General features: G+C 34.8%; 1 protein-coding gene across 1 annotated transcript in view; it reads left to right on the top strand.

Moving 5' to 3' along the window:
• LOC128989830 (uncharacterized) overlaps positions 1-26,490 on the top strand; it is a 54,857-nt gene that overhangs the window by 5,450 nt on the left and 22,917 nt on the right. Inside the window, exons 2-3 of the mRNA XM_054411899.1 lie at positions 20,587-20,742; positions 25,504-25,580. Of these exons, the coding sequence (XP_054267874.1) occupies positions 20,587-20,742; positions 25,504-25,580 (233 nt within the window). The remainder of the gene's footprint in view (positions 1-20,586; positions 20,743-25,503; positions 25,581-26,490) is intronic.

Here is a 26,490-nt window from a genome sequence, read left to right as displayed (position 1 = left end):
CGAGGTTCCAAAAATATTATTCACAAGGTATGGTTTAACGATTATAACTCGTTAAGCTTTTCAATGTAGGCTACATCAGCAATTGCCAAACCCTGCCCCAGATGGATCGGGTGGTTTTAAAATACTTGTCAAACTGTCAATTTTTGAAGGTATTGGATTGAAATAAAGTGCAAAACGTGTAGTTACAATGGAAGTTTATTGACAAAAAATTAGTTAAGTTAGTTTTTAAAAATTACATTCATCAAATACCTTCCTTCTCGAGCGACGCATTCTTGGAGTCGGTCCTTGAGGTTCCGCATTGCTCGCTCAAGCACATCACCAGAAATTGATGTGATTTCGTTGTGAATTGCAGCCTTCAACTCCTGAATGGTCCGAGGTTTGTTCATGTAGACCCTTGCTTCAGGAGTTGAAGGTTGCAATTCACAACGAAATCACATCAATTCCTGGTGATGTGCTTGAGCGAGCAATGCAGAACCTCAAGGACCGACTCCAAGAATGCGTCGCTCGAGAAGGAAGGTATTTGATGAATGTAATTTTTAAAAACTAACTTAACTAATTTTTTGTCAATAAACTTCCATTGTAACTACACGTTTTGCACTTTATTTCAATCCAATACCTTTAAAATTGACAGTTTGACAAGTATTTTAAAACCACCCGATCCATCTGCGCCACCCTGTATATTAAGAAAATTGTAATTGTAATTATTTTCTAGAAATAAATTGAACTGAATCACCATTCACACGGTTGTGGTTGGCAGCAATGCGTGTTGTACGTCTCACGCTTCACACCCACTCTCTCATGTTGTGTTAACAAGTTCGCTTCGGGCGTAACATTTCGCACGATGTAGCTGCTAAATCTCCCAACAGTGTTGCCATCATAATCATTATGATGATAACTGATCATTATGACGCCGTATACCGCACGTTCTTATAACGGACGAACTGTTTAACACGCTAATATACCACTGAGTAATCGAACAAATCGGGCACTTAATTGTTAATATAGTTGAGGTTGCACGGTAGACCTCTTGTTAAGTAAGCATTACCGTAAACGTTAGTTTACTTATTGTATCATGTGAGTAGTAACGCGTGTGTAGTGGTTGAATAACCATTGGTTCCTAGTGATATGGGTTTTAGGGAATTAACTTTATTTGATTCTGAATAATAAATCAACGAGAAACATACCAACGTACATTTAAAGTATTATTAAGGTAATGTATTATTTACATGTAGGTACATTTATAGTGATTATAACTTTTTACGCCACCAAAAGCTGGACATTTTGTAAAATTATTAATCAAAAAGTAAATATCAAATTTATCAATTGATAAATCCCAACAAGTAACAGCAATTTCCCCGTGTATTTCAGTAAAATATTTTGATCTATCAGGACATATTGAATTTAATTATATTTGCTTCCAGGTTCGACGCATTGATTAAAATAAAATAGTTCCAACCTCTAATCAATGGTTTGATAATAAGATTTTAATTAATAATCAATAAGCCATTATTTATTTATTTATTTATTCATTACATGTCATTACATCATTTGACAGGACATAAAGTCGTATACGGGATAATACTAAAACTAAGAAATAACAAAAATGTCTTAATAAAAATGTCCATCAGATAAAAGTGAATTTATCATGACAAGTAATCTATTTTATGGTATCCCGTGGTCGAAAAATCTACCAAAAGTATGTATTGTGCAAACTTCTCTATTTTTACCCCACGCTGTAAATAAAACATGTTATTGGAACTACTTCCATTTTTTTCTGTTTATATTTTGTCGTTGTTTCGTCACTAACATAGCATAAGGCCCATGATAATTTTTTTTTTATTTTAAAATCATTTTTGTGCTTATTTTTGAGCCTATTTTAATTTATAAAGGGGTTCTGCACATCTACAGGCAAATATTATTCCACAGTATGCTTAAATGTTTCCTGCGATGCACAGGAGCTGAAAAAAGCGTTCAATAAACAAGCTAGTCTATTAATATATAGAATTAGTCCCATGTTAAATCTCCAGAAGAAAAGTTGAATTTCCATTTTTGACCCAATTAACACATATTCAAAATACAAATGAAACCTCCACATATAGAACCGATAACCTTTCTTTTGGTACAACCTGCGTGTAAATCGGTCCAGTAGTATGGTCAGGTTGGCTGTCGTAAGCTAAAAAATTTGGCCTCATGAAAAAACTCTATAAGAAAAGTATTTCCATTTTTGACCCAATTAACATATTTTTTTTTATAAAATAAAACCTGCACATATAGGACCAATAACCTTTCTTTTGGTACAACCCGCGTGTAATTCGGTCCAATAGTATGGTCAGGGTAGCTGTCATAAGTTTTTTTTTTTTTATATATATTGTAGACAAGATGTGCTTCATTCGATCACACATCGCAAGTCCCAGCTTGTAACGCATTTGTGTTTTCCATTCTTACATAATGAGAGTGTAGTCGTGAGTCCAATAAACAGAAAGTTGCCTCCTGGATTTAGTTTTTGGAGGAACAACGCTTATCTCCTTCGTCTGACGCTGGTAGCCGGAAGTCAATGGCTCGATCACGATACGGAAGTGTTCTCAAATTATCTAAGCACCACTTGAACCAAACAACCACCCAACTACTTAAAAGTATGAACTCTAGCAGGTTGCGTAAGGTACGTTAGCATGCAAATATGATAGACTGATATGTAAAGCGATATAGTAACTCGTAAGACTTAAGAAAAATTGTTTATTTTGTCAAACACTTACAATTCAAGGTAATAACAAATTTAAAGTAATTTATAGAAGGTTATTCGCAACAAGAGGCTCTTATTGTATTGAGGATTTTGGTTTTCAGTTGTGGTATTAACGTTCTTGTAATTTTGTAGAACAAACTAATTAACTAGCCCTAATAAACCTATAAGAATACTAAAATGGTTTGGACGAGCCTGTACATACACTGCATCTTCAAAAACACTTTCAATTAATTTAAAAATATTTTACTTATTAACACCAATGCTAAACCTTGAGCAAGACCACTGAAAAATCCTCTAAACTTATGTTAAGACGAAAGCCGTTTACTTTACAAGGATGACGCGATTGTTATGTTGTTGGAATTGCAATACGAATACATTGAATCGAAGGTCTATCTCTCAACACTAAGTGACGGGCAAATACGTGAATGCCAATACAGAAATTCAGCATTAAACAAATCCCTCGTGTCCTTCGTCTGAATACTCTATGCGTGTTGATCGTGAGATGACACTGACTTTAGACCCTTCTAATACGCGGACCACGGGCTGTGTCCAACCTTGTTTTTTGGGGGAGCGAGCTGGTCTAGTGGTTAGAGCGTGGTACTCCGGATCCTAGGGGCCCGGGTTCAAATCCCGCCAAATCATCAATGGATTTTATCGAAGTGATAATTCCGTAATCCCTAGGTCTAGCCTGTAGTAATGTGAAAAACAATTCCGGCCTAGCGTACTAGGACGAAATAACCTTTTTTTATGATGGGATATTAGTGATAAGTTACGCAGTTTTACTCGTATATTACTTCAAGATTCTCTGAAAGCCCACAATTAATAAACTGTTCAGCTCAAGCGGATTTTTATTATATTTACACAGTTTTAGTGTACATTTTATTGTACGCACGACATATACTTTACTGGAATATATTTAGTATTCAGATTATTTAATTCTTCACAAAATCAAACCTCAGTTATGTGTTTAACTTTTGAAGTTTAAATGTCACCTTGTGTTATGGTTGCTCCTGTTAAGTGTTAACTTTGTGTGAATATGTTTTAATATATAAAAATCTGCTGTAAATTTAACTAATTTACCAACGGCCGATTTTTAAAGTAGCATAGTTTTACTCATAACAACACGGGTAACGGACCAATGAGGTTCATGGATTGAGAGAGGAGAAGTAAAATTGTAATGTTTCGAACTTCAACTAATCAGGTGTTCAGACCAATTTAATTGTTGAATGGTGCAATTAGTGTTTGGTACAATGTTTCGTTGCATCTCTGTCAGTGGCAATGAGAGGTTATAAACGAAAACATAATCTCTCTTAGAAGATATGAGTAGTGGTTTTTAGTAATTAAAACACTGTAATAGGTAAAGTAGTGTATGATCAAAACAATGAAGGCAATAAAAGATTAATTAGAATATTGTAATCTAATTATTACAATAATAATTAATAGAATCTGCATTTTAACAAATGGTTTGATTTTAGAACATAAGCAGTAGTATACAAAATTTGTGTATATTCTAAAAAGATGTAAGTTGATTTTGTTAACAAAAACTGGTCACAACTTTAACATAGAAATAGAATAGAATGTTAGGTCCATAGTCCAAAGGAATCTATGTTTGAGTTCGTAATAGTTTTTTCTTAATTCGTTTTCAGTAATTTACCATTACAATTACCAATTGAGATAGGGACGCCATCTAAAGAGCGTATTTTAACAAATATGAGTGTAGGATGAGTATAGAATGGTGTGAGACACCGTGTTTAGCTTTCTTACTCAAGACCAGCTGTTTCATTAACCAGTATAATTAAATATTAAATGTACACTTTTTAGGTTATTGAATCATATTCTTCAAGCCTTAATTTTAACAAGATTCGCGCAATTTATGTTTGTCAAGCAGTATACGTATTGTATCTCCCTCTCGTCCAGTAGCCGTAGCCAGACTACGTTGTAGGCGTGTTGCGTAGTCTGGTAGACGATCTGAATCACGACTTCTTAATAACTGCTATTGACCAACGGAGCCCTTCTATATCAGATGTTTATTTAATCCCGTTATATAACGTGTAGCCCGTTTCCGCATTGAGAAATCGCATTCGCAAATCCGAATAAGCTGAGTGAAAATCTCAAATCAACATTGTCTGACCCCAATAGACTTTGTAAATACGGAAAATCGATGTCGGATTAACAAAACGATTATGTTCAGTTACCCGACAACAATTGATATCAACAATCTGTTTGTGATCTTTGTTGCTCAAGCTGTGACTAGCGAGATGGAAATTGGCGATTAACTGTTCCCGTTTTATGTTTGAAAGTGCATGGAAGCGTTTATAATGTACCGTAGGTAGAAAGTGCAGTTTTGTAACCACATTGCCTTGCATAAACCCTTCTAAAACCCCTATAAAGTTTACTGAAGCTATAAAATGCTCTATCTGACGTAAGAGATGTTGGAACACTTAATTAGATTTTGCAGTAGATTTTATATGTGATATATCATTAGGCCTAATAGGTTGTTTATATTTTGCTATAAATTTAGCTTTGTAGTACAAACAAGTAATGTTACCTGACATTGAGCATAGTACCTTAGCTTAATTATAATCAAATTATCATGTTTTTGGTTATAGAATTGTTTAGACAAATTTTCGTACATATATTTAAAACACTAATTCTGAATTAGATTATTCAGTCCTATTGTGCCTTTTAACTAGTAAAAAATACAAAAGGTATGAGGCTGAAATTTTTGTAGTGCAGATTTTTCAAACGATGAATATGACAAAAGAAATTAACGAACCTTAGTTAGGCAGATGTGTTAAATTGTTGTTTAGTAAAGTATTGTTGAGTAAGGAAAAAGTAGCTCGACAGTTCCGAAGTCCTCAAAATGCATAATCCCACATATTGCAGAATGACCATTGCAGCTGCCTTTTTACATTTTCACGGCAAGCGAGGCGAATTTTGAATAGCCGCTTTCAGCCGCTGTATGTAATATCGTAGCTGCATGGGCCACTTCTAGTTGTACATCCAATCGGAGGAAAGAGAAAGAAGGGAATATAAGTAAGTGAAGAGAAAAATAAATTATGTTGGTGAATATTTGGAAACAGTATACTGAATTCGAATGGAACCAGAAATAGATGTTAAATGTTAGAAAACGAAACATCGAGGAAGAAGCAAAGACAAGATGTTCTTTACAACCAGAACAGCAAGCGAGATAATATAAATGATTGATTCTAACTGTAAAGTTCTTATGCTTTTCAATTAAAGCGCAATGGTTTGGTGTACAAATAAATTCTAATTCTTCATAGTTACACCATTAAACGGCTATTTCACTAAAGTAACCCGACTAAATAACTCAACTGTCGAGAGATTGTCGCTGCTTCAAGTGGAAAAACAAGAACAAACAACTTAGTACAATCGCAGCTCCGACAAAAAGAAGATTGCGGCGTTTTGTCTGGCGACTGGAATGTTCCGGTGAGATTTGTCTTCTCGCACAATTAGACATGAAACTGGGACAAGCAGACAGCAGACAGTAGCCAGCAAACAGTAAACAGTGAGAAATTGCGTTCATGAGAGCCGTTGATGCGAAAGTCAGCCATTTGATTGTCTAATGTGACATTTGCGTGCCTTGTGAACTTTTTGTCCTGACAATGTTTCTTTGTACAAACGTACAGGTTTATAGACACGTCTACCAGATAAATTGTCGGTTGAGGTATCTTATTGCCCATATAATGTTATAATTTGAACTAAGTGCATTCCTTTGGAAAGGAAGCAACGTTGCAGAGTTTTATTGTTGACAATGTAAAGAAGAACATACAAATTATGACGTAGAACTACCTTATGAATTTGTGCAAATAAAAACTAAACGGAAAATTAATAAAACGTAGCTTCAACCTTGTTGAAAACAGACTACCAATTTATTAGTTCCAATGATATCCTTAAACCAGTATATAAATCTCAAATTATGTTTTAAGTTACATATCATCATCGTTTAATTCAAAGTTTTGCAGATTTCATACACTTGTATTATGAAAGGTCCTTATTTAAGTATATGGTAATCTTGCAAATACACTCCATATGTACTTGTAGATAGGTCTATCAATTTATCAGTGATCTATTTATAGACCAGTAGGTATCTTGATCAGATGATCAGTGAACTATGATCAGCTGATCAGACTTGGTACACATTGGGGACGTGGCCCTGAGAGACACCGAGACGTTTGGGAAACAGCTACACTTGCGACACAGAGCAAGGATCAGCTTACACAGAGTAATGCTCGAGAAGACTGCCAAGTCTGGCTATAGAATGTCTTTGCTTCCGCTCTTGGTACAAAGACTTGCAGACTGTGGCTATGACCAAGTAAATTGAGTTGTCACAGACAGACTTTCTGGTGGGACGGATACATGAATGATTTTAGAGTTTAGTAAATTATGATTTATATGTAGGCCTACCAATAATTTACGGTGCTTTGAGAAACCTCCTAAGGTTCGATTGTAGGGAGGTAATAATTAAAGAAAATAAGAATCCTTAAATTGGGGATTCGGCATTCGGGGACTGTGAACAGCTTCCTTAACAAATTATTTATTACCTAGTTAAATTTGAAATTCTTTCTGAAAAATTCCAGTTTGTTTAACTTTGTCTACAAAAATTAACTTTTTGATTTAATGTGATCAGCTGTCCTAATATGCACAATTTTGAAGTATTTCTTCAATTAAGACGTTTTGCCCTGAAGACTATTAATTTTAGGCGTCTCACAAGGCAGTCCTTAAAGTATAATACAGTTTTATATTTTGTTAATAATAGCACAACTATTTTAAACTAATCATTCACATTGGTCAAATACAGTAAGGATATTGCTGATCTATTAGTCAGGGCGTACTGGACTTTAGTTATGTGATCATGTTGTGTCTGATGGTCTAGACCCCACAAGCTACAGGTCGCCATCTATGAAAGTTGTATACGCCTCTCGAGAGGAAAACCTTCTGTTGGATATTTCCCGCCTTTAACTGCCATAAAACTTTTTAGCGTTAGTACGTAACATTCCGAATAATCAGATAAACAAGTACGAAGATAAACCACTACTCGTATTATTGAAATAGTTTTTTCAGCAGAGTTTAAATGATAACAGTCAACCTGTGAGTATTACGTAGTATACCAGACGACCTTGACCCGACGTCTGATAACCTTGACAGTGGGAACGTAGAATGTAGACTAGCCACAGGTTATGTCACTCCACACTTCAGTCCTCACCTCAGGCATGGGAACAGCTGACCAGTATTTCCGGTTTTAGCCTCTCATTAGGTTAAACTTGATCCAATTCTGACCAGAATGAAATTAGACTATTTGTAAAACTCGCTATCGTTTATTGGGATTTTAGAATGTGATTCGACAAAAATCGATTGGACCCCTTTCCCCAAAAAGCGTTTTTGTACCTTTGATTCTCCATTCTTTAAAAATGCCATTGGAGTAGTAGTAAGAAAAAAAACAATGAAGTTTCCAATAAAATACCCATGAGGCAATTTAGATATTAAATCTTCCTTATATTTTTTGCAAACCCATTTTCTGTAAATAATAGCTAAATGAAAAACATTTATACAGTATCTAAAAATAAATATCAAAAATGCTTACAAAGTTTCTAAGAGCTGATAGCTTTTTGTAGCGAGGGATAACTAGTTAAACTAAATTTCATTTCCCAAGAAAGATAACCTTTATGAATATTATGCCTCAATATTATGCGCTTTGGCATAATGTTAATACTATTAAACAATAAAGAATTTTTAGATCCAAACGTTCACGTGAAATGATGGGTTTCCTTTCATGCAGGATGAGTTCATATTAATATTTAGCTCCAATTTAATTCCATACTAATTTAATTGCACAGGCCATATTTAAAACCGGGAGTTGTGTGAATTAACAATAATTAAAAGGGGAAAACAGAATTGAATAGCTTTAAGAACGCTGGATTAGTTGGAATGCTTCTTTTGTTTGTCTAGACTAGATATACAAGAATTCATCAAATACTATTTATTTGTGCCGTGACTGTTCACTTCCTGCAATTCACCATTTTATAACATTGTATCTTCTCCAGTCGGAACATTTTCGTGCCTCCTCTTCCCCATGATGTAGACGTTACGCAGAACTGCCAATCAATATTCCTGAAGATATCCATCTTCATCTCCGTCGTTCCCCATCCCAGCCTTGAGTAGCTCGTGTCGTGACGTCACAGTTCAGTTCCGTCATTTCTCGTCCAGATGCTCCAACCTTGGATATATGGGTTATACTGTACCTTACGTCACTCATTGTCTTATGGGACGGGTGTGTCTGGGCCAAAGGAACTGGTTGGGTCTCGTAGGAGCATGCAAGACATACATAACTTTACTGAGTATCTAGATCTACATTTGAGATACCGAGTAGATGCATCACATGTGGGGGCCGCCACCATATTATAGTGCGCTGAGTTAGGCTGGGACATGTTAATTTAGTTTCATAATGACAAACAAGATAACATCGACAAAACCTTCCTTTTATACCTAAAATGTAAAAGAAGATTGCATAAACACATATTTTGTATCTATGCAAAATTTTATATTTCACAAACTACACAAGATCACAACTTTTGTTTTTGTAAATTTTACTAGATTTTTCAAATAAGCAAGACTTAAGCAAACCCTAATCTAACTTATACTAATCTAAGCGCCGCAGCACACACTATATAAGTGGTGTTCCTCTTCTTAAATAGGCCCCATTTGGCGCACTTTTTAATAGACAGGTTGCTGTTGTTAGAATTGCCATCTAATAAATGACACCATCAGCAAAGAAATACGCATCACTGTTTATTAAGGAAGTAAAGTAATTATTGTTTTATAACTAGTACTCAATGGCATTTTCAAAAGCTGTGTTTTGATGTGCTATTTATATGTATATGGTAAATAGTATTGAATTTGTAATATGTATAAATGGAGGCACTTTCATTGCCTCACCCTGTACTAGTTCTTGCTATAGGATAATCAACCAGTCACTAAGCGGAGATCTATATTATACAATTCTAGACTCAGCTTGTCCACACTCCACATGCAGTTAGTGTAATTATTAACTTGGCCCCGATCAAGTTTTCAAGTTGACACGGTCATTTGCTTTTTTCTTATCCTTGAAACATGTTATGTCGCATTTGTTAACATTGACCTGTTTAGAACGTTGAACCGATGTCCTTATTTGTTCCAGAGAGGTAAAGTAGTCCGAGTGGAGAAATTGTTGTGGTAGGTTTACCGGGAAACAGGTACAAAATGTGTATTAAATTGTAAAAAGTTTGTTGTAAAAAGGATTGTATTGTTTTTTACAAATGGAATTGTTTGCGGGTTTCCATTGATAACGTCAAGAATGATTTGATTATTTATTTGGTTAACGGTGGTAATTAAATTAGAGATATCTTGAATACGATTAAGACTCAACGATTAATTCTTGAAATGTCTACTGAATCACTCATCTGCTTTGGTTTATTCCTAAGTAATGTTTTGCCCTGTTAAAACGTGGTCAACATTCTAGTCTGCCTATATAATAAAAAAGGAAATGCTGCTACACATTAGTATCAATTGAAAGTACTGTATAGAGTAAAAACTCACATGATATAGATACAGTTTTTTATTATACACCTAAAAAAATATCAGGGCTGAAGCCAAGAGCCAGTACCATAAGTACTTGACGTGATCTTGACGTTCCAGAGAGCTGAAACCTTACCGTGTCTGTTTAGGACTATGTCCTCAGCCAAGTATCAAGTAAAAATCTGCGACATTAACAGGCTAATCACCGTAATCTTAGTTTTTTTCGGATTATCATAGAAAGTATAACATGCAATAGCAACATTAACATCGATAAAAAATAAAGGTTCAAAAGTAGCATTGACTGCAGAGGCTTATAACAGCTTTGAGAGCAGCTACTAATTTAAAAGCAAAATTAATCCTAAGAGACAGCAGAATCAAAAGAGACTAAGTTACATTGACACCAACCAGAAAATAAAAAAGTGACTACAATCGCTACAGCAGAATAAAATAATCACCAAATTAAAAACAGCATCCGGACCAATGATCTCATAAGACCAAGCACAGAAGACCAGCATCACACTGGTCTTATGTGATCGTTGGTCCAGACCTACGGCATTACCACAACAGCCACATTAAAAGGTAGACAACATCATCATCGTCCGACAACAGCTGTCTGACACGCGCTTATAATTATTTAATCAAAGTCTAGAAGCTTTACCAAGTTCACCTTTGCGCTGACATTTCAACCCAGTGGCCTGGGGAAGAGGTGACGATATTGTTGACTTGCAGATTTGAGATTGCTCCAATGGATCGGCCTCTTTCAACCTGTTTATTTCAGATTTCAAAGTCCTTGTGGTGTCTGATGAAGTTGTCAGATAAGACTACGTCATGTAACAAACATTACGTCCCATGGAATGAAGTTAGAATCAGATTTTACCAGAGGCCTACCAACATAGTCTCGTAATGGTTAGTTTTTAATTTTGGAAAGTTGGTTGTTGACAGATGATGCATTGTAATAACGTAAATGGTGTAACCATATAACTGAATTCCGTGAAAATTAATGCTTACAAGACAATTGAGAGCAAAAGTGTATAATAACGAAGGTGTATAATGAATCTAAGGAATAATTAGAGATAGTTTGTAAGTAATACAAAATAAGACATTGTACTTCGATAACAAATAAGTAAGAATTTTAATTGTAACAAATAGAATACTCCCTTAAAATAGAATGTACAGTGAATTTACTCCAGAGGGATTGTCGTTGCTAACAAACGTAGTCCTCAGAATAGGTTACGATATCTATCAGTTCGGTAAGGATATGTAAAGTGAAAATTGATGTTGAATTGTATATTTGCGGACTGACATAGAATGCAGTAAAAATGGCTGTGAATTTAATTTATTTTTTCTTTATGAAAAAATCCAGCACAAATTTGTTTAATAGTAATTTATGTATAATTTTACTTTTACGGCACTTTATTTTCACATTTAGTAAAATAACTGCCGAAAATATGAAAAAAACAGTGGCACTCTGGTATCTTAAATAAATAAAAACATAATTGCAAAAAAACTATAAATCAAGATCATTGAAAAAAATAAATACCCCCACCACAGCAAACCTGCTGACTAAGCTGATTAACATGTCAGATTTACTTCCTCATAAAATAACATTAGATTTAATGACTATCTAGGTTTGCTGCAACAGGGAAGGAAAAAAGTATATTTTATGAAATGTTAATATAGTATAGGATGAAGTTAATACATTTGCCAAATTTTATCAAAATGTATCCATAAACAAGCTAGTAGGAACATTTAGTTTTTACTCAATAAGAAGTTTAAACAATTGTATAAACATTAACAAATAACTTCACTGGCACGAATGCCTATCTGTAACTGTAGCTGGTTTAACGTTTCCATTTTACTTGAATATTTAAAAATCGTGTTTAATTTTGGATCAGTATTCTGTTTTAATATTTGACGCTTCTGTATATTGGTAGCTGTAGGAGATGGCTGCACGGAAATAAGGCCTTATCACATACATAGTGATGGAAATATAACTACAGCGGAAACGCACTCTACAAGAAATATAGCAAACAAACTTAGTGAAAGTTTGATAACCTTTAGTGTCACATGATGGGTGCCTCATGAAGCTAATAGAGGCACCAGGACGACCTCGCGAGGCAGGGGCCTCTGGCGAGGGCGTGGTTCTTCAAAGTCAGCAGAATTTATACTTCAATTTGTGTCCAAGAGAGAAGCATTACACAATCACGTACCACTTTTAGGCGTTTAAAGGTCAATTTTAAATGACAACAGTAAATTCTAGGACTGGATCATTTGCTATTACTACGTTCTAGGTGGTTGAGAATGATATTGCAAAACATGTTTGTATTCCAAAGAAGGTATAAATCTTATTGTTTGCTGTATATAACAAATTAAGCTACGTTTTTAGATTTATTTAAGTTGATTCGAATGTAAGTCCATACAAAACTAATGAAGCTGTTTGTCAAGAATTAGGTTTGGATATTTCTCGGTATCTTAATTATTTTATGTGCTAAACTCAAGCTGTGCGAAAAAGACTCGTAAATTGTATTCAGATAGGAGCTTTGTAAAATGGGAACCTCACTAGTTTCTCTGTTAACAGAAATTTTAAACCTTTGAGTCGGTGGATGGTAGTAACCATAGAGTTTTCTAATAAAGGTGAAAACAGGAACTGTAATCAAATATACAAAAAAATATAAAATTTAAATTAAAATAGTAATGTGTTTTGTAAAACCGCTAAAAAAGTCAACATTGACATCAGCTCAACAATAGAAACATGATTTATTTTTATTCAAATCAAATCTTTATTCATCATTAAATAACATGAGTTACAATAGATTTCGTCAAAAATGTATAATGTAAAAAAGACACCTCAAAAACATGACTAGGCCTACAGCATGAAAGACAATTGGTTTAAAGGTTTCCAGACAATAAAAATAAGTAAAGAATAAGCAGTTCAGACAAATGCACCTCGTAAAAAATAATTTGGTAACTAAGTTAACTTATTAAATAAATAAATACATAAAAACTTGTGTATAATTTAAAAAGCAGGTACATAAATAATTAAGTTAATCACAGTGGCTCAGGCAAAAGACTAACTTAATATAAATATTTGAGTGATAAAACAAGCAAATTAGGCTACTTAAAGAAACTAATAAAAGAAAGATGCAACAAGCAATTGACTAGGTGAAACTTAAAAACTAGATAACAATTTCATTAGGCCTGTTATACTCTTCAAAAAAATCATCCAAGCTGTAAAATGGGTGTTCAATAAGCCAAGAAGTCAAACTTTGTTTAAGGCGATTAACAGGAAGGTCTAAGATTTGACATGCAAAGCAATTAACAATTTGTATATAGTACCAATCTAAAAAAACAGTCATATAGCCTACACCACTGAACTAAGACTGTACTTGCTTTCAGACTACATTTACTATTTAAAAATGTCTCAAATCAAACGCTGAGACCTTCAATCCCATTTTTACCATCCAAAACTTCACCGCCTAGCTAGACACTATTCAACAATGGAAGCTGAATGAGAAAGTAGTCATTGACCACTGGAGTACGAGTATTTATCCAGCAATAACATCAATTCAACTTTCCCAATACTTTCATCAAGAGTCCTCTGTGAAAGGCCAGTCATGCCGGGAAGGACGTCCTCAGCACGTGACAGAGTAGGGAAAGCACCAAAGCAACCAGGTGGACGATGGTAATTGTAGGCTGTCACTTTGCAAACAGAACTGAGTGCAATTGGAGTAACAGGTCCAGGTCCGGGAGAACAGAGCAGGTGCGAATGTGGGAAGAAAGGCGGGAAAATGTGGAAGAACGGTGGGAAAATGACTGAATGATATGCAGTTGTCTTTGTGTTTGTTCGACGGTAAATAGACAAAATTCAACAGATGAGTGCAATTGTAGTAACAGGTTCAGGTCCGGGAGCACAGAGCAGGTGCAACTGTGGAGAAAAGCGGGGAAATGCTAAAAACGGCGGGGAAATCACTTGAAGATGCGTAGTTTTTATTGTTTGATGCTTACATAGTTGTTGTACGGTATAAATGTAGTTTCAGGGATTAATCAATACATGTGGCCAATTTTTTATATGAGGGCCTTTTGATTTGGGCTCAAAAATGGATGAATGTTCAAAAACTTCCTATACATCAAAAAACAACACAATACTTGATAACAAGTTTAATTTTTAAATACCCTTGATTTTGAATTGCCCCTAACCACATGTTATTGCAAACCTCGATAAGAAGTCAAATTGATGACAATTTAGCCTTATTTATAATTCCCAAGAGGGAGTTGTTATTGAGGTTGCATTGTACAGATGTTGATGATCCAGATATAAAGTTTAAATAGATGTTCAAAAACTTCATAAGCTTTCAGAGGACACCTAGATGTGAAAGGTTGGGATGGATATTTAATGACTTGGTAAATTTATAAACTCTGTATAAAAGTTCAAAAGTTCGGAAGATTCTGAAAGCTGGATACAAATTGAAGTTTGAACAGATCTTAAACTCATGGTTGGATGTTCATAAGCTGGATAGGTATAACTAGAGTATACAGTCGGACATACTGATAGGGTATTAAATTTGTTTGAAAAATATATATAGCAGGAAAATGAAGAAAGAGGGTAATTCTAATGATAAAGTATGTTTTTATAAAAGTTTTATTGGAAGATTTTTTAAATCTGATAAATCCCCAATTTTATATTGTTTTCCTATATACTCCTGGCTTTTTCCCATTTCATATTTGTGTTTTATTTTTTTATCTCCTTTAATATCAGGCAAGCATTCCCTTTTTCGAAGTTACTTCTCCTTCTAGGATTTTTTTATTTTTCTGCCTCCTCTTTTTTACCTCAGATTTTTGCCCGTTTTTTACTGATCTGCTGTGTTCACAGATCCACTCTGTATTGTGTGTTTTGTTAGTTTTTTACAAGTGAACCTAGCACATTTTTAATGATACACTAATTTATATTTACCATTACAAAAATTAAATTGGGTTTCTCTAATATAGCCTCCTTACATTGATCTCAACTCATCTCGTAAGAACAGACAAACAACAACAAAATTGAACAACAATCTCACAGAGACAAGAAATACTTTTGTTTCTGCTATTGATCGTACTAGATGTTCTGCAAATTTATAGAGCCTTAAAAACTGAAAGCCTTGTGTCCTGGGGGATGAAATGAAATACAACAAATACTTCTTATTTAATCGTGACGAAATATATATGCATCCACCATGTAAATACACATATAAATTAGATACACAAAAATACTAAATAATGTAACTTAAATTACATAACTGTTATTCCAAACGACAAATGTTACCTGGAATACGTTGACGAGATGCATTAGCCTAAGTCAAAAGACTAGCATACTGTATCTTACAACACAATGAGTGGTGCACTCTGGGCCGGTTGTGATTTTGCTGATAGGTTAACTGCTAAAGTATAATTAACTAGAAAGCGTCCTCTACATAATTATGGTGATATAGGCGTTATTGGCCTCATCTGATCTCATTAAGGTCGATATATTGAGATTACAATGGTATCCCGACGCAGAATATCATCTCAGTATTACGTCATATGCTATGGATAATCCCAAATCCCAAAGTAGATAATCTCATATCAACCCATATTTTACTAACAAATGGTAATAGTATATTTCATCACTAGGGTCTAAAGTGACTCTTTTTGACCATAGGTCAAGTTTTACGATCGAGGCAAAGCCGATCATATGACTATTAATTTCAATAGTCACTTTTTGCCCGTGTGGTGAACCATATTTTTCGTCATATTGCATCACTAATTAACAAACAAAACTAGAAAACGAAAGAATTCATGTAAAGATAACCCTTCAAAACGAGTTCCAGCTTATTTTCAATTCTGCTAATGCAAAAATGTTCAATAATTTCGTCTATTACGATTGTATTATATATACAGTACATTATACCATCGATATGTCGAGCAATCGACAACGATGGGCTAAATCCTAACCTAATAAATCAATCGATAAATAATTTCGATCGATTTCCACAATCGAAATTTACATCTGTTTACAACAGCTGATTTTTGTAGACCCCCAACGGTCGCTTTAAAAACGGCTGTTTTAGCTGCAGTATGATGAAAAATTATTATTATATGGCATAAAGTATTTAATAAATAATGTTACTACATTATTTTACAGGTTTTTGTATATTAAATTTTAAAGTTGTTTTACAACATTCGGAATCCAACCATCTGTGCATTAATTGCTTCTCGCGAGAAAAATGTTCACGTTTGACTTGGTTCGCACTGCATCGCATGCCAATATAAATAGTCTTTAATGGAGGGATTTTTGTTCTAGTTTTGAGATTTTTAGTGAGTAAAGAAGCACATAATTGCGTTAAAACTTAAAAAAATTTAGCTACTGTACCGAGGTGTGTCATTGGTATGTTGCTGTTTTGGTTCTTTTACCTTGGCCTTCGTTATAGGACCTTCACAGGTTGTAGGTGGGGCTTTTGAAAGTAAATATTTATTTGTCTCCCTGACAACAAAAGGAAAACACACATTGTAATTCTTTTTGAATTAACTAGGTATAGTTAATTGTGAGCAATTCCTTCATTATCATACGAGAGTCCAATGCTCCTACGCATCCACACATTGTAAGACCTCATGTTATTTATGTACGTTTTCACACACGTACACTTATTTACGAGACGTTTACGCATTTAACCCTGACCTCTAAAGTAACCTTTACCTGGCGAAAGTTAATGAAAGCACAGCTTTTACTAATTCCTCCTGTTAAATAATGTAGGTAACTTTAAAATAAATGTATTTGTAATCGGTTTTATACTTTTCCAATGAATGAATGAATAGAGAAATTGAATATTAACGATTGACAATTGACAATTTTGTATTTTTCACCAAAGGAATTATGTTTTGATAATGCCAACAAGTTTTCAGCTTATTATTACAGTGCATATTATTTTTAAAGTAAAAAACGTGTAGAACTTCTCGCCCCAAAATTCAAAAGGCCAACACGGAAACCTACGAAAATTCTGAAATTAATTTTACGATAAGTCAGAATTATCTAATCTTACTAATATTATAAATCTAAAAGTTTGTGAGTTTGTGTGTGTGTTTGTGTGTTGCTCAATAACGCATAAACTACTGGACGGATTGGGCTGAAATTTGGCATGATGATAGCTTACATTCCCTATTAACATATAGGCATATTCTTATCTCAAAAATCCGTTCGGGCTCCGCTCCAGTGGGTCGGTACTGTCGGTAGTTCCCCATGTTAACCTTATGAGTCTTCATATTTAAAGGGAATTAAAGAATTTAGTCAGCTGTTTCAACTTTACAAGTTGGTTCTATAATATGCAATAGCATTAAAAGGTTATACGGTTTCCCAACAGGGTGCAGCACTATTATTATTTTGTTTGTGCATATATGACAACAGCTAATTTGAACTAAGCAGCAACAAAAAGCTGTGATACACAATGAGAACTGTCAAAGTAGGATTGTTTACAGTTAGGTTTGAGTTTTTAATTTAATGAATAATTTGTGATATTGTGGGAATGTTTGATAATTATTTTTTTTATTGTTTAGGTGCAATGGTAGAACATTATGGCAATGGTAGATGTGTTATACTATATCATACCGTAAATTTATGAACCAAATTTTATCAAACTGTGTCCTCCCCCCATTGCAAACGCAAAGCTTGAGTATAACTGCAATAAGCATTTTATACTTATATGCCAACCCCGTACGAAGGACGGGTGCTCTGCTAGTTGATCATATACTAATGCGATGAATAAAAAAAACAACGAAATTTAAAACTGTCATTCAATCCATACACAATTAAATAACAAAGTTATAACTATACAAGTTCGAAATGAATTTATATAAAAGTTGCAAAATGAAAAAAAACGCAGAACCACTCTCGTCCACAAGGCTCAGTCAATGTTTACAGCAAGCGAATAGATATCTCAATTACCAAACATTACCAATTCAGATGTTGGAAACACAAAGGAGTCATAAAATCTGATAGAGCGGCTGGTAAAAGGCGAGAGTCGACGGAAACAATGCTGATTGATTGTGTTTGATTTCACCTCCTAAGATTTCTATAAATTCTATTCATTTGTGTCGTTCAAAGATTGTGTACTATAGTCCGACATCTACATAAACTAAAAGTGAATAAAAAATACCCTCGATTTATTGAGAGTGCCTCTTGTAATTAATTCACTATTAGTTTTATTAGCACACCAACATACAGGATGATTGATATAAGTGTGCCAGCTGTTTTATTCGAAAGTTATAATGAAAAGGGATTTCAAAAAATGTTAAATTGTTACTGCCTGGGATTTTTTATTTAAAAAACTTTGGTCAAGTTGAAAAAATAATTTTAGCCACCAACTTTGTTTTTTCTTATGGAATCCCCATATTTTGTGATTGTTTTATAAAGTGGTTAAAAAACGTCTTTATTCTTGGCATTTTTTCTCTAAAGCTACTCATTTACGAGTTACAGCTAAGTTAAAAATAAGAAAAATGACTTGCCATGTGCATTCTGCGCCATGTAGCTCCTAAATGAGTAAGTTTAGAGGGTAAATGCTAAGAGAAAATAAGTCTTAAAATTGCATCTACATTCTAAAAATACTAACTACATAACCTTCTTATTTTCAAATCTGCTGACATATTGGAAAATTGCGGCCACTTTTAATAATGGAATCGATATTAAATGGGTTTTTTTTTAATGTAGATGCAATTTTAAGACTTATTTACTCCTAGCATTTTCTCTCTAAACTTACTCGTTTAGGAGCTACATGACGCAGAATGTACACCTCAAGTCATTTTTCCTTAGTTTTAACACGTTGTAACTCCTACACGAGTAGCTTTAGAGAAAGAAATTAAAAAAAAAACTTTTTTAACTGAATTTACTTTCTAAAAAATTATATAATATAGGGGTTTCCATAAGGAAAAACAAAGTTGGCGGCCGTATTGAAAAAACGGTGGCTAAAATTATTTTTTCAACTTTACCAAAATTTTTTAAATAAAAAGTCCCAGGCAGTAACAATTTAAAAATTTTTGATATCCCTTATAACTTTTGAATAAATCAGCTGGCACACTTATATCAATCACCCTGTATATAAGTACTTTGAACTGTAAGCTGCTAGACATTCGAACCTGTCCATGCTCTATGAAAGTTATACGACGTTGAGTAAAGTGAGGAGTGTATCGCTTCCCACACGATAAACATTTAACAACATTGAAAGCGAATGGGTTTGTAATAGTCAAATCACGTACGAGAAGATCGGCGAGCTTCCTAACAAGGCAATCTTGCCAATCGTTCACGGTCTCCTGGAATGTGACGGTATTCCCTGTGGAAGGTCTACAATGGAGGGTAACGTGAGGTCACCATTCCATCCTCTGGCGCTGACGCTGGGTAATCATCTGCCTTCTCTGCATTATCAGTGAAGAGTGTCTATGGGAAGGTCGTGGAAACGTCTAGTGTTTCTGATAATGTCTGGTAATTTCTGATGATATCTGGTGCTGTCTGATGATGGAATATGATGTTTGGTGATAAGTTATGATATCTGGTAATGCATGATTATGTCTGGTGATATCTGGTGATGCCTGGTGAGGTCTGGAAATGTCTGGAAATATTTGGGAATGTCTGATTATGTCTAGTAATGTCTGATGATGTCTGGTAATACATCTGGCGATGTGTGACAAGTTCTGGAAATGGCTAGTAATGCCTGGTAATGTCTGATTATGTCTAGTAATAGCTGCCGATGTCCGGCAAGGTCTTAAAATGTCTGGTAATGCCTCGTGATATCTGGTAATGTTTGATGAACTTTGGTAATGGCCTATAGTTTCTAGTAATTTATATTGATATCTAGGGATTTCCCGTAATGTCTGGCTATGTCTGATTACGTTTGGTGATTCCTGGTGTTCTTATCATTATCAATATGAGATGGGGACGCCACCTAGGTGCATATTTTACCAGTGTCGACTGTAGAATGTTATGAGATTGACTAAGATTCAGCTGTCATTAGTCAGGATAAACTATTTTAAGTCCAAAGATTGAAGACGTCTCTTGTGACTATACGGAACAACACCGCCTATAAAAATGTTCTATTGGTGACATACGTCCCAGGCAACTTTGCCACAGAAAACATTGTTATGGTCAGTGTTGTTCCATATAGTCACAAAAGTCTTTAATCTTGACGTGGCCAACCCACACCAAAGACTGAAGGGGGTGAGTTTTATTATTGAATTACATTATTATATTCTGATTGATTCTCTATTTGCAGAAGTGCCGTGTGGGGTCTGCTGCTATGCTGGTGTGGACTGGTCCAGGTAGGACATCCCATCCAGTACACCCCTGGGGCTGGGGACTGCGCCCTCCTCCTCGGCAACGACCGCAGCTCACTGTACGACTACGGCACCAACCTCCTCAGAGGCACTCTGTAAGTACCTTCCTTCTATGTCAAATCCTAGCGTTTCCCTTCAGAGATCAAACTTAGGTTTCTAGTCCAATGAGCACACGATTTGAAATAGGCATTGCACATAATGAACATGTCATGTAACACATGCCATTGGATTATATCATGGATAAAAGTCATTGTTGATTGGTAGGATTCGAACCCGTGGCTCTTAAACAGAAGTTCCAGCTTTGATTGCTAAATCAGTAACCCCTCTTTTGTCTAGTAATTTGTAAGTTATAGGTGTTCCTGGTATTTGTTAATAGTACAAGTAACTATATACATATTAAAGTAATTAGATTTCCTAGATAAAGGATTTCACTATTACTGAGACTAACCAGATAAATTGCTAGTACAAACATGTTATAATGATAAAAGGAATAATATTTATTCATGAAACCCTACTCTGATTTCCTTTTCAGTCTGTCAGTAGTTACTGTTGTGTAAACTGTCAACAATGGTTAGTGAAAGTAAGTTGTCCACCTGAGTCACTGACTCGTGGTCCAAGTGTATGCTCTGTCTAATGATTACTGAATAAGCAGAGTAAGTGAGTAATCTTCACTACCTAATCTGCATGTTAAAGCCCACAGTTGAGTAAGCACTTCCGTGTTACGAAACCCTACATGACGTTAGTCTTATGCAAATCTTTTGTCAATGTACACCGATGTAGGTGTAGTGTTTTTAAGGTGGCATATTATTCATTCAGATTTTCTAGCTCGTCAATAATTTTACGAGATATTTGTTTAAGGGGCAAATCATAAAATTAACTCTAAAATAATAGGAAAAAACTTCATCAACACGAGTGCCTAGTGCCATCGACATAAACCAATCGTAAAAGACACTCTTCAGAATTTAAAATGAGATGAGAAGTCCACTTTGGTTGGTTAGTCTATAAGTTATACCTAACAAACAGTGCCTAAGCACGAAGTTATGGTTTATTCACAATTTGGGTCTGATGGTCATGAACATGATCAATCTAAATTAATCACTATTTAACATTATATTATTAAATGTATCTATCTGGGACTGGGACGGTGGCGTCGGCCTGTAATCCATCTACTAGGAGGTCACGAATTGTGTATATTTTATAGGGATGCACTGTGGATGCGATACTCCCTGGTGTGGATTAACGTCCGCACTAGTGAGTGAGTACCTTCTATGACTATCCGCAGTACTATCCTGATAATTCGACCAATTCGTTAATACTAAGGCAAAAATGTGGTTCGGATTCCACTATAAACTGTAAGTCCCTTAGTTGCCATTAGCTGTATGGGCTATCAATTTACAGCTGTGTCTAGGGAATATGTCGGCCTTAGTCACTAACAAGACTACAAGATCGCGCCACTCATCCTACACTCATTTCCATTCATACTTGGCCTTAAAATATCTACTTTGTAATGGTCGCCATTTCAATGAAAAGTATAAAAGTAAAGTATAAAGTATCATTCAGTGTGTGAATACAGAATAAGTGTAAATACATTGTCAATGTACTAATAGACGTATGTATTTACAATTGGTTCCGTTTTGTAGCTGAAAGTTAATAGGCATACTTTTAGCAACCAACATCGCTTGAATACGATGTACGGATTTTCTAGCGAAAGGATTTATGTTCGTTCAGGCAATAAACCAATCTGATTAGCGTGATCCTTGCTGAAGTAACGCTCATGACGTCATTTGATGATCTCAGCAGACGACGGTTGGATCAGCTGTTTGACCTACGTGAAGTGCTTTCAAAGTAAGGCCAGAGATCAAACGTGTATAAGAGGTCTCATTATTACAAGTGCTTTTAGTTGGGTTTGTTAATTAAATTGTATTTCGATTGTAAATTATATATCAATATTGAGTTTCTTAATGATGGCAATGATATAAGCTAGCTGCGTAAGCGTGAATACAAATTTGCTGTAAAATTGATTTCGGTACATTACTTTTTTCTTATAATTTTTTTACTTATAAACACACAACCTTTTAAATTAATCATCCTCAATAATGAGTAGAAGAAACTATTAATGTTGGTTTCCAGCCGATTTTGTCGAGTAATTTTTAATACTGCTACTTTCCTTATTGTCTTCAAATTTAAAACGAAACAAATTAAAGCAAAATAAATTTGTTTTATAAACTATTACTTGCCCTCTGATGCAGTAATCAGTAAAGCGCAACTGGAAAATATAACCTAATAAGAAAAACTATACTGGCGAGATATGCGAACTCAAAAGTATCCATATTGAGACGAAACCCAAAAACTGAATTCAGAAAAGTATGAGAGGTCAACTTACAGCAATCAAAGTCTATAGTCAATGATCACACTGTTAAACCACTTTGTAATCCTAACTTCAAAGACAAATGCATTAAAATTGCTGCCATTGTATTAAGAAACCACAATGTTTGAAACACGCATAACTTTTTTAAGAAGTTAATCGCAGAATCACCTTCATGCAGGGTGAAAATTAGTTTTGTGAAGCAACGCCCATGTTTAACTACAGGGAGTCCTGTAGCTGTCAGATACAAGGATTTTATTGTTCCCGACCACTCATAATCGTAACACAACATTGTTACAGTTGTGTTGTCCAAATGACAGGAGCAAACTAGCTGGTGTGTTTTCGTCTTCACATCTGGTATAATATAGTTGCCAAGTTAAAATGTTGGAATTTATTTCTCCTTCAATGTGTCATTTCGTTCAAACATAAATTTCATTTTAACCTAAGAAATTTTGGCAGTTCGTTATGCTTATGAGTGTAACTACGTTATTGGTTAAGGTAAAAAAATCACATTCAATTTATTATTACGTATACTAAATATGCTAGTGAAATATGCCGTTTTCACTTCTTTCGTATTGCACTACATTGGCATCTTTGGATAAAAACTGAAATTATATATAAACGCAATTACCTTTAGGATAAACAATTCTCTCTTAAAAAGATATGTTAAAATCTGTAGCTCTTTATCAATATGAACAGAAATTTTAAATAAGTTATTTGAACCACATTTTACCACATATAGTAAAAAGTTCATATTAGTCATATAGTTGCAACAACCATTTAAGTTGCGTCATATAGTTTATCATACTTTGTAAACTTCTTCCACAAACACATTAACATCTCAGAGTAGCAATTTGTATATCTTTAGAAAAAAAAATCGAATTATTGAAGGAACATTGGGATTCTGAAGAAACACTGCATGATTTAGTAAAAACTATTGCCTGAACCACGATTTGCCTCTGTCGCAAAACACTCTAAAAATGTACGAAAAACTGTATCACGTTCAGGAAAACTTTGCTGTGTCTAAAATACAAATTTACAAAATTTATTTTGGCATGCTTGGAGAATATTTGATCCCTTGTTGCTTTTTTATACATTTTACCAAACCTTTCCCTACTTTAAGCAACCTTATTAGGCTTATTTAAGCAGTTCTACAGACAAAAGAATCCATCTAAACTATTAACACATCTGTAATTTTATCTGAGGAAATAGTTCAAATACTTATACCCTTAGCAATATGGGAGCCCCTTTGAAATACAATCCCCTATTTAACCCTCATTTAAAATACATATGTTCAGGGGCACAGACAACACCTCGAAAGATGTCAGTTTACATAATTATCTTTACTTTAAACAGCACTATTTTGCAATGCAACTGTTCGTCGTATTCAGAAACGATCATTAGTTATAGGACGCAATACATGCTGCAATCTGTGTGTGAAAATTTCATAAATTCGAAAAATAATTTAAGAACCCTAGAATATTTATACAACACTTTTCCACATGGAACACTTAAATCCTCAGCGCCTTCTAGATCGCCAGGCCCAGATCACGGTGGCAGTGGCTTCAAGGCTTCTAATTGTTTGTCTGCAAGGTGCACTCCAAGGTGATCTAGGAAGTCAATGTGATCAGGTTGCTGACTGAACCCAATACTTGAGACTCTGGGGTCAAGAGCGCCGCCAGCTGTATCTTCTGACCTCTGGTGGCAGAATTGTAAACTAGCTTGATCACCTCCGATACCGCTCGTACTTTGGAGCTGGGTGTTACCATAGCCAAAAAGAATTAAATGTGGACCGTCATCCATGATGTGGTTATCATGGTTTCCATAGGTTCTGGCGCACACCGCTGGGAGCGCCTTGTAGTTACGTAGCGCGTAGGCCGTAGCTACATGGCGCTCCCAGTGGTGTGGGCCAGAACCTATGGAAACCGCAGCACAGCTGACGGTCTATATTTTTAGTTCTTTTTGCCAATGGTGTTCCATGTTAAGCAATGCGATGCAGTAAAGATAAGACTCGAGGGACCGTTGACGTATTCCTACAGATGTCTTTAGGGTACCGCACCCGAAATTGCAAAATCGAGCTGGATTACTTTCTTTATAGAACATTTTTGTATCTTAATACTGAAATCAATTTCTGTAGGCCCTGGCAAAAATTCTATTCTGGATTTTTATAGCATTCTAATTTGAAATGTTGTGTGTTCTTTTGTCAAGTGATCATAATATACTCAACTCAAAGAAAAAAAAAACTCACATCTATTATACTCACCCAAATTATTTAATGTGACAAGGGTGTAGAAATTGACAAAAGCTAAAAATATCTAGGTTCAAAGTTAATGCCTACTTGATGCAGTTCACTTAAAATATTTTTATGAATTTAGACTTGTAAAATTATAAGAATCACATTACTACTTTCCTTTAAAGCTCTATTTTATACAAACCCTACTTATGAAGATGGATAATTCAGGTTTACCAACAAGAATTTGTTTTTTTCCAGTGACTATGAGGGAATGCCGCCGTGTATAACGTACGACGCCATCAATCAGGCTTACATTGAGGCCAGGAAAAGAATACGTGAGTATTCAAAAGTATTAGTTAGGATTATTGATATTTTAAGATTTAAAACATTTTAGCGTCTATGTGGTGTAGCTATGAAATGGATTAATTGCAATGAAATTAAAGCTGCTAATTTGATGAAGCAATGCAAACACTCTCGTGCCTATGTTTACCAACCCAAATGGAGTGGTTTATTCCTATAAATTAATTCTTGACAAACTAATAACATGGGGAGATTTGACTTATGTTGGCCTTTAATGTGAGTTAAATAACAAGTGTATAAGGGCATATTCTACCCTCAATGGAAACCATTCGAAATTGGAAAGTACTTTTTCCTACCCGACAAAGTGGGCTTCCTTACAGAAAGCCTTATTTGGTGCATAATTTTACTTTGGCGCACGGTTTTTACTTTGGTGCACACCAGTATTGCAACCAAACAACACAAAACAGCGTGCTTTTAATATGCACGTAAACGCTTGAAAATAGTTGGCCACACTTTACTTAAAAGATATTATGACTACGATCAGCTGGTGTAGCATTTCCCATTTCGTTCAATGTTTGGATTTAATCTAACCTAAAAACGTGTTGTACAGTGTTTGAAAGACTAATTATTTATATGATTTATAGTAACTGTAGGAAAAATATAATGTGTAACACGAGTGCAAACTGCCTTTGCTGCTTCGTCCACTAGTTACACAAATAACTGTTGCATACCAAAATCAACCAAGTAGGCTTGGTCTGTGATTAAACTTTCCATTAAATATAACAATGCCAACCATATCTAACCCCATCTAACATTCCTAAACGTTTTCATTAGTTGACAATGGTTATTTTGGAATATTCTCTTAAAGCCCCGTTCACACGGGGCGAGTTTACAAGCTACACGCCGGCTTCTTACACGCTGGCGTGTAGCTTGTAAACTCGCCCC

This window comes from Macrosteles quadrilineatus, unplaced genomic scaffold, assembly GCF_028750875.1.
Source record: "Macrosteles quadrilineatus isolate MER2022 unplaced genomic scaffold, UCM_ALF_1.0 Scaffold_3__2_contigs__length_128488019, whole genome shotgun sequence".
Taxonomy (NCBI): Eukaryota; Metazoa; Arthropoda; class Insecta; order Hemiptera; family Cicadellidae; genus Macrosteles; species Macrosteles quadrilineatus.
This window is presented reverse-complemented; position numbering and strand designations above follow the sequence as displayed.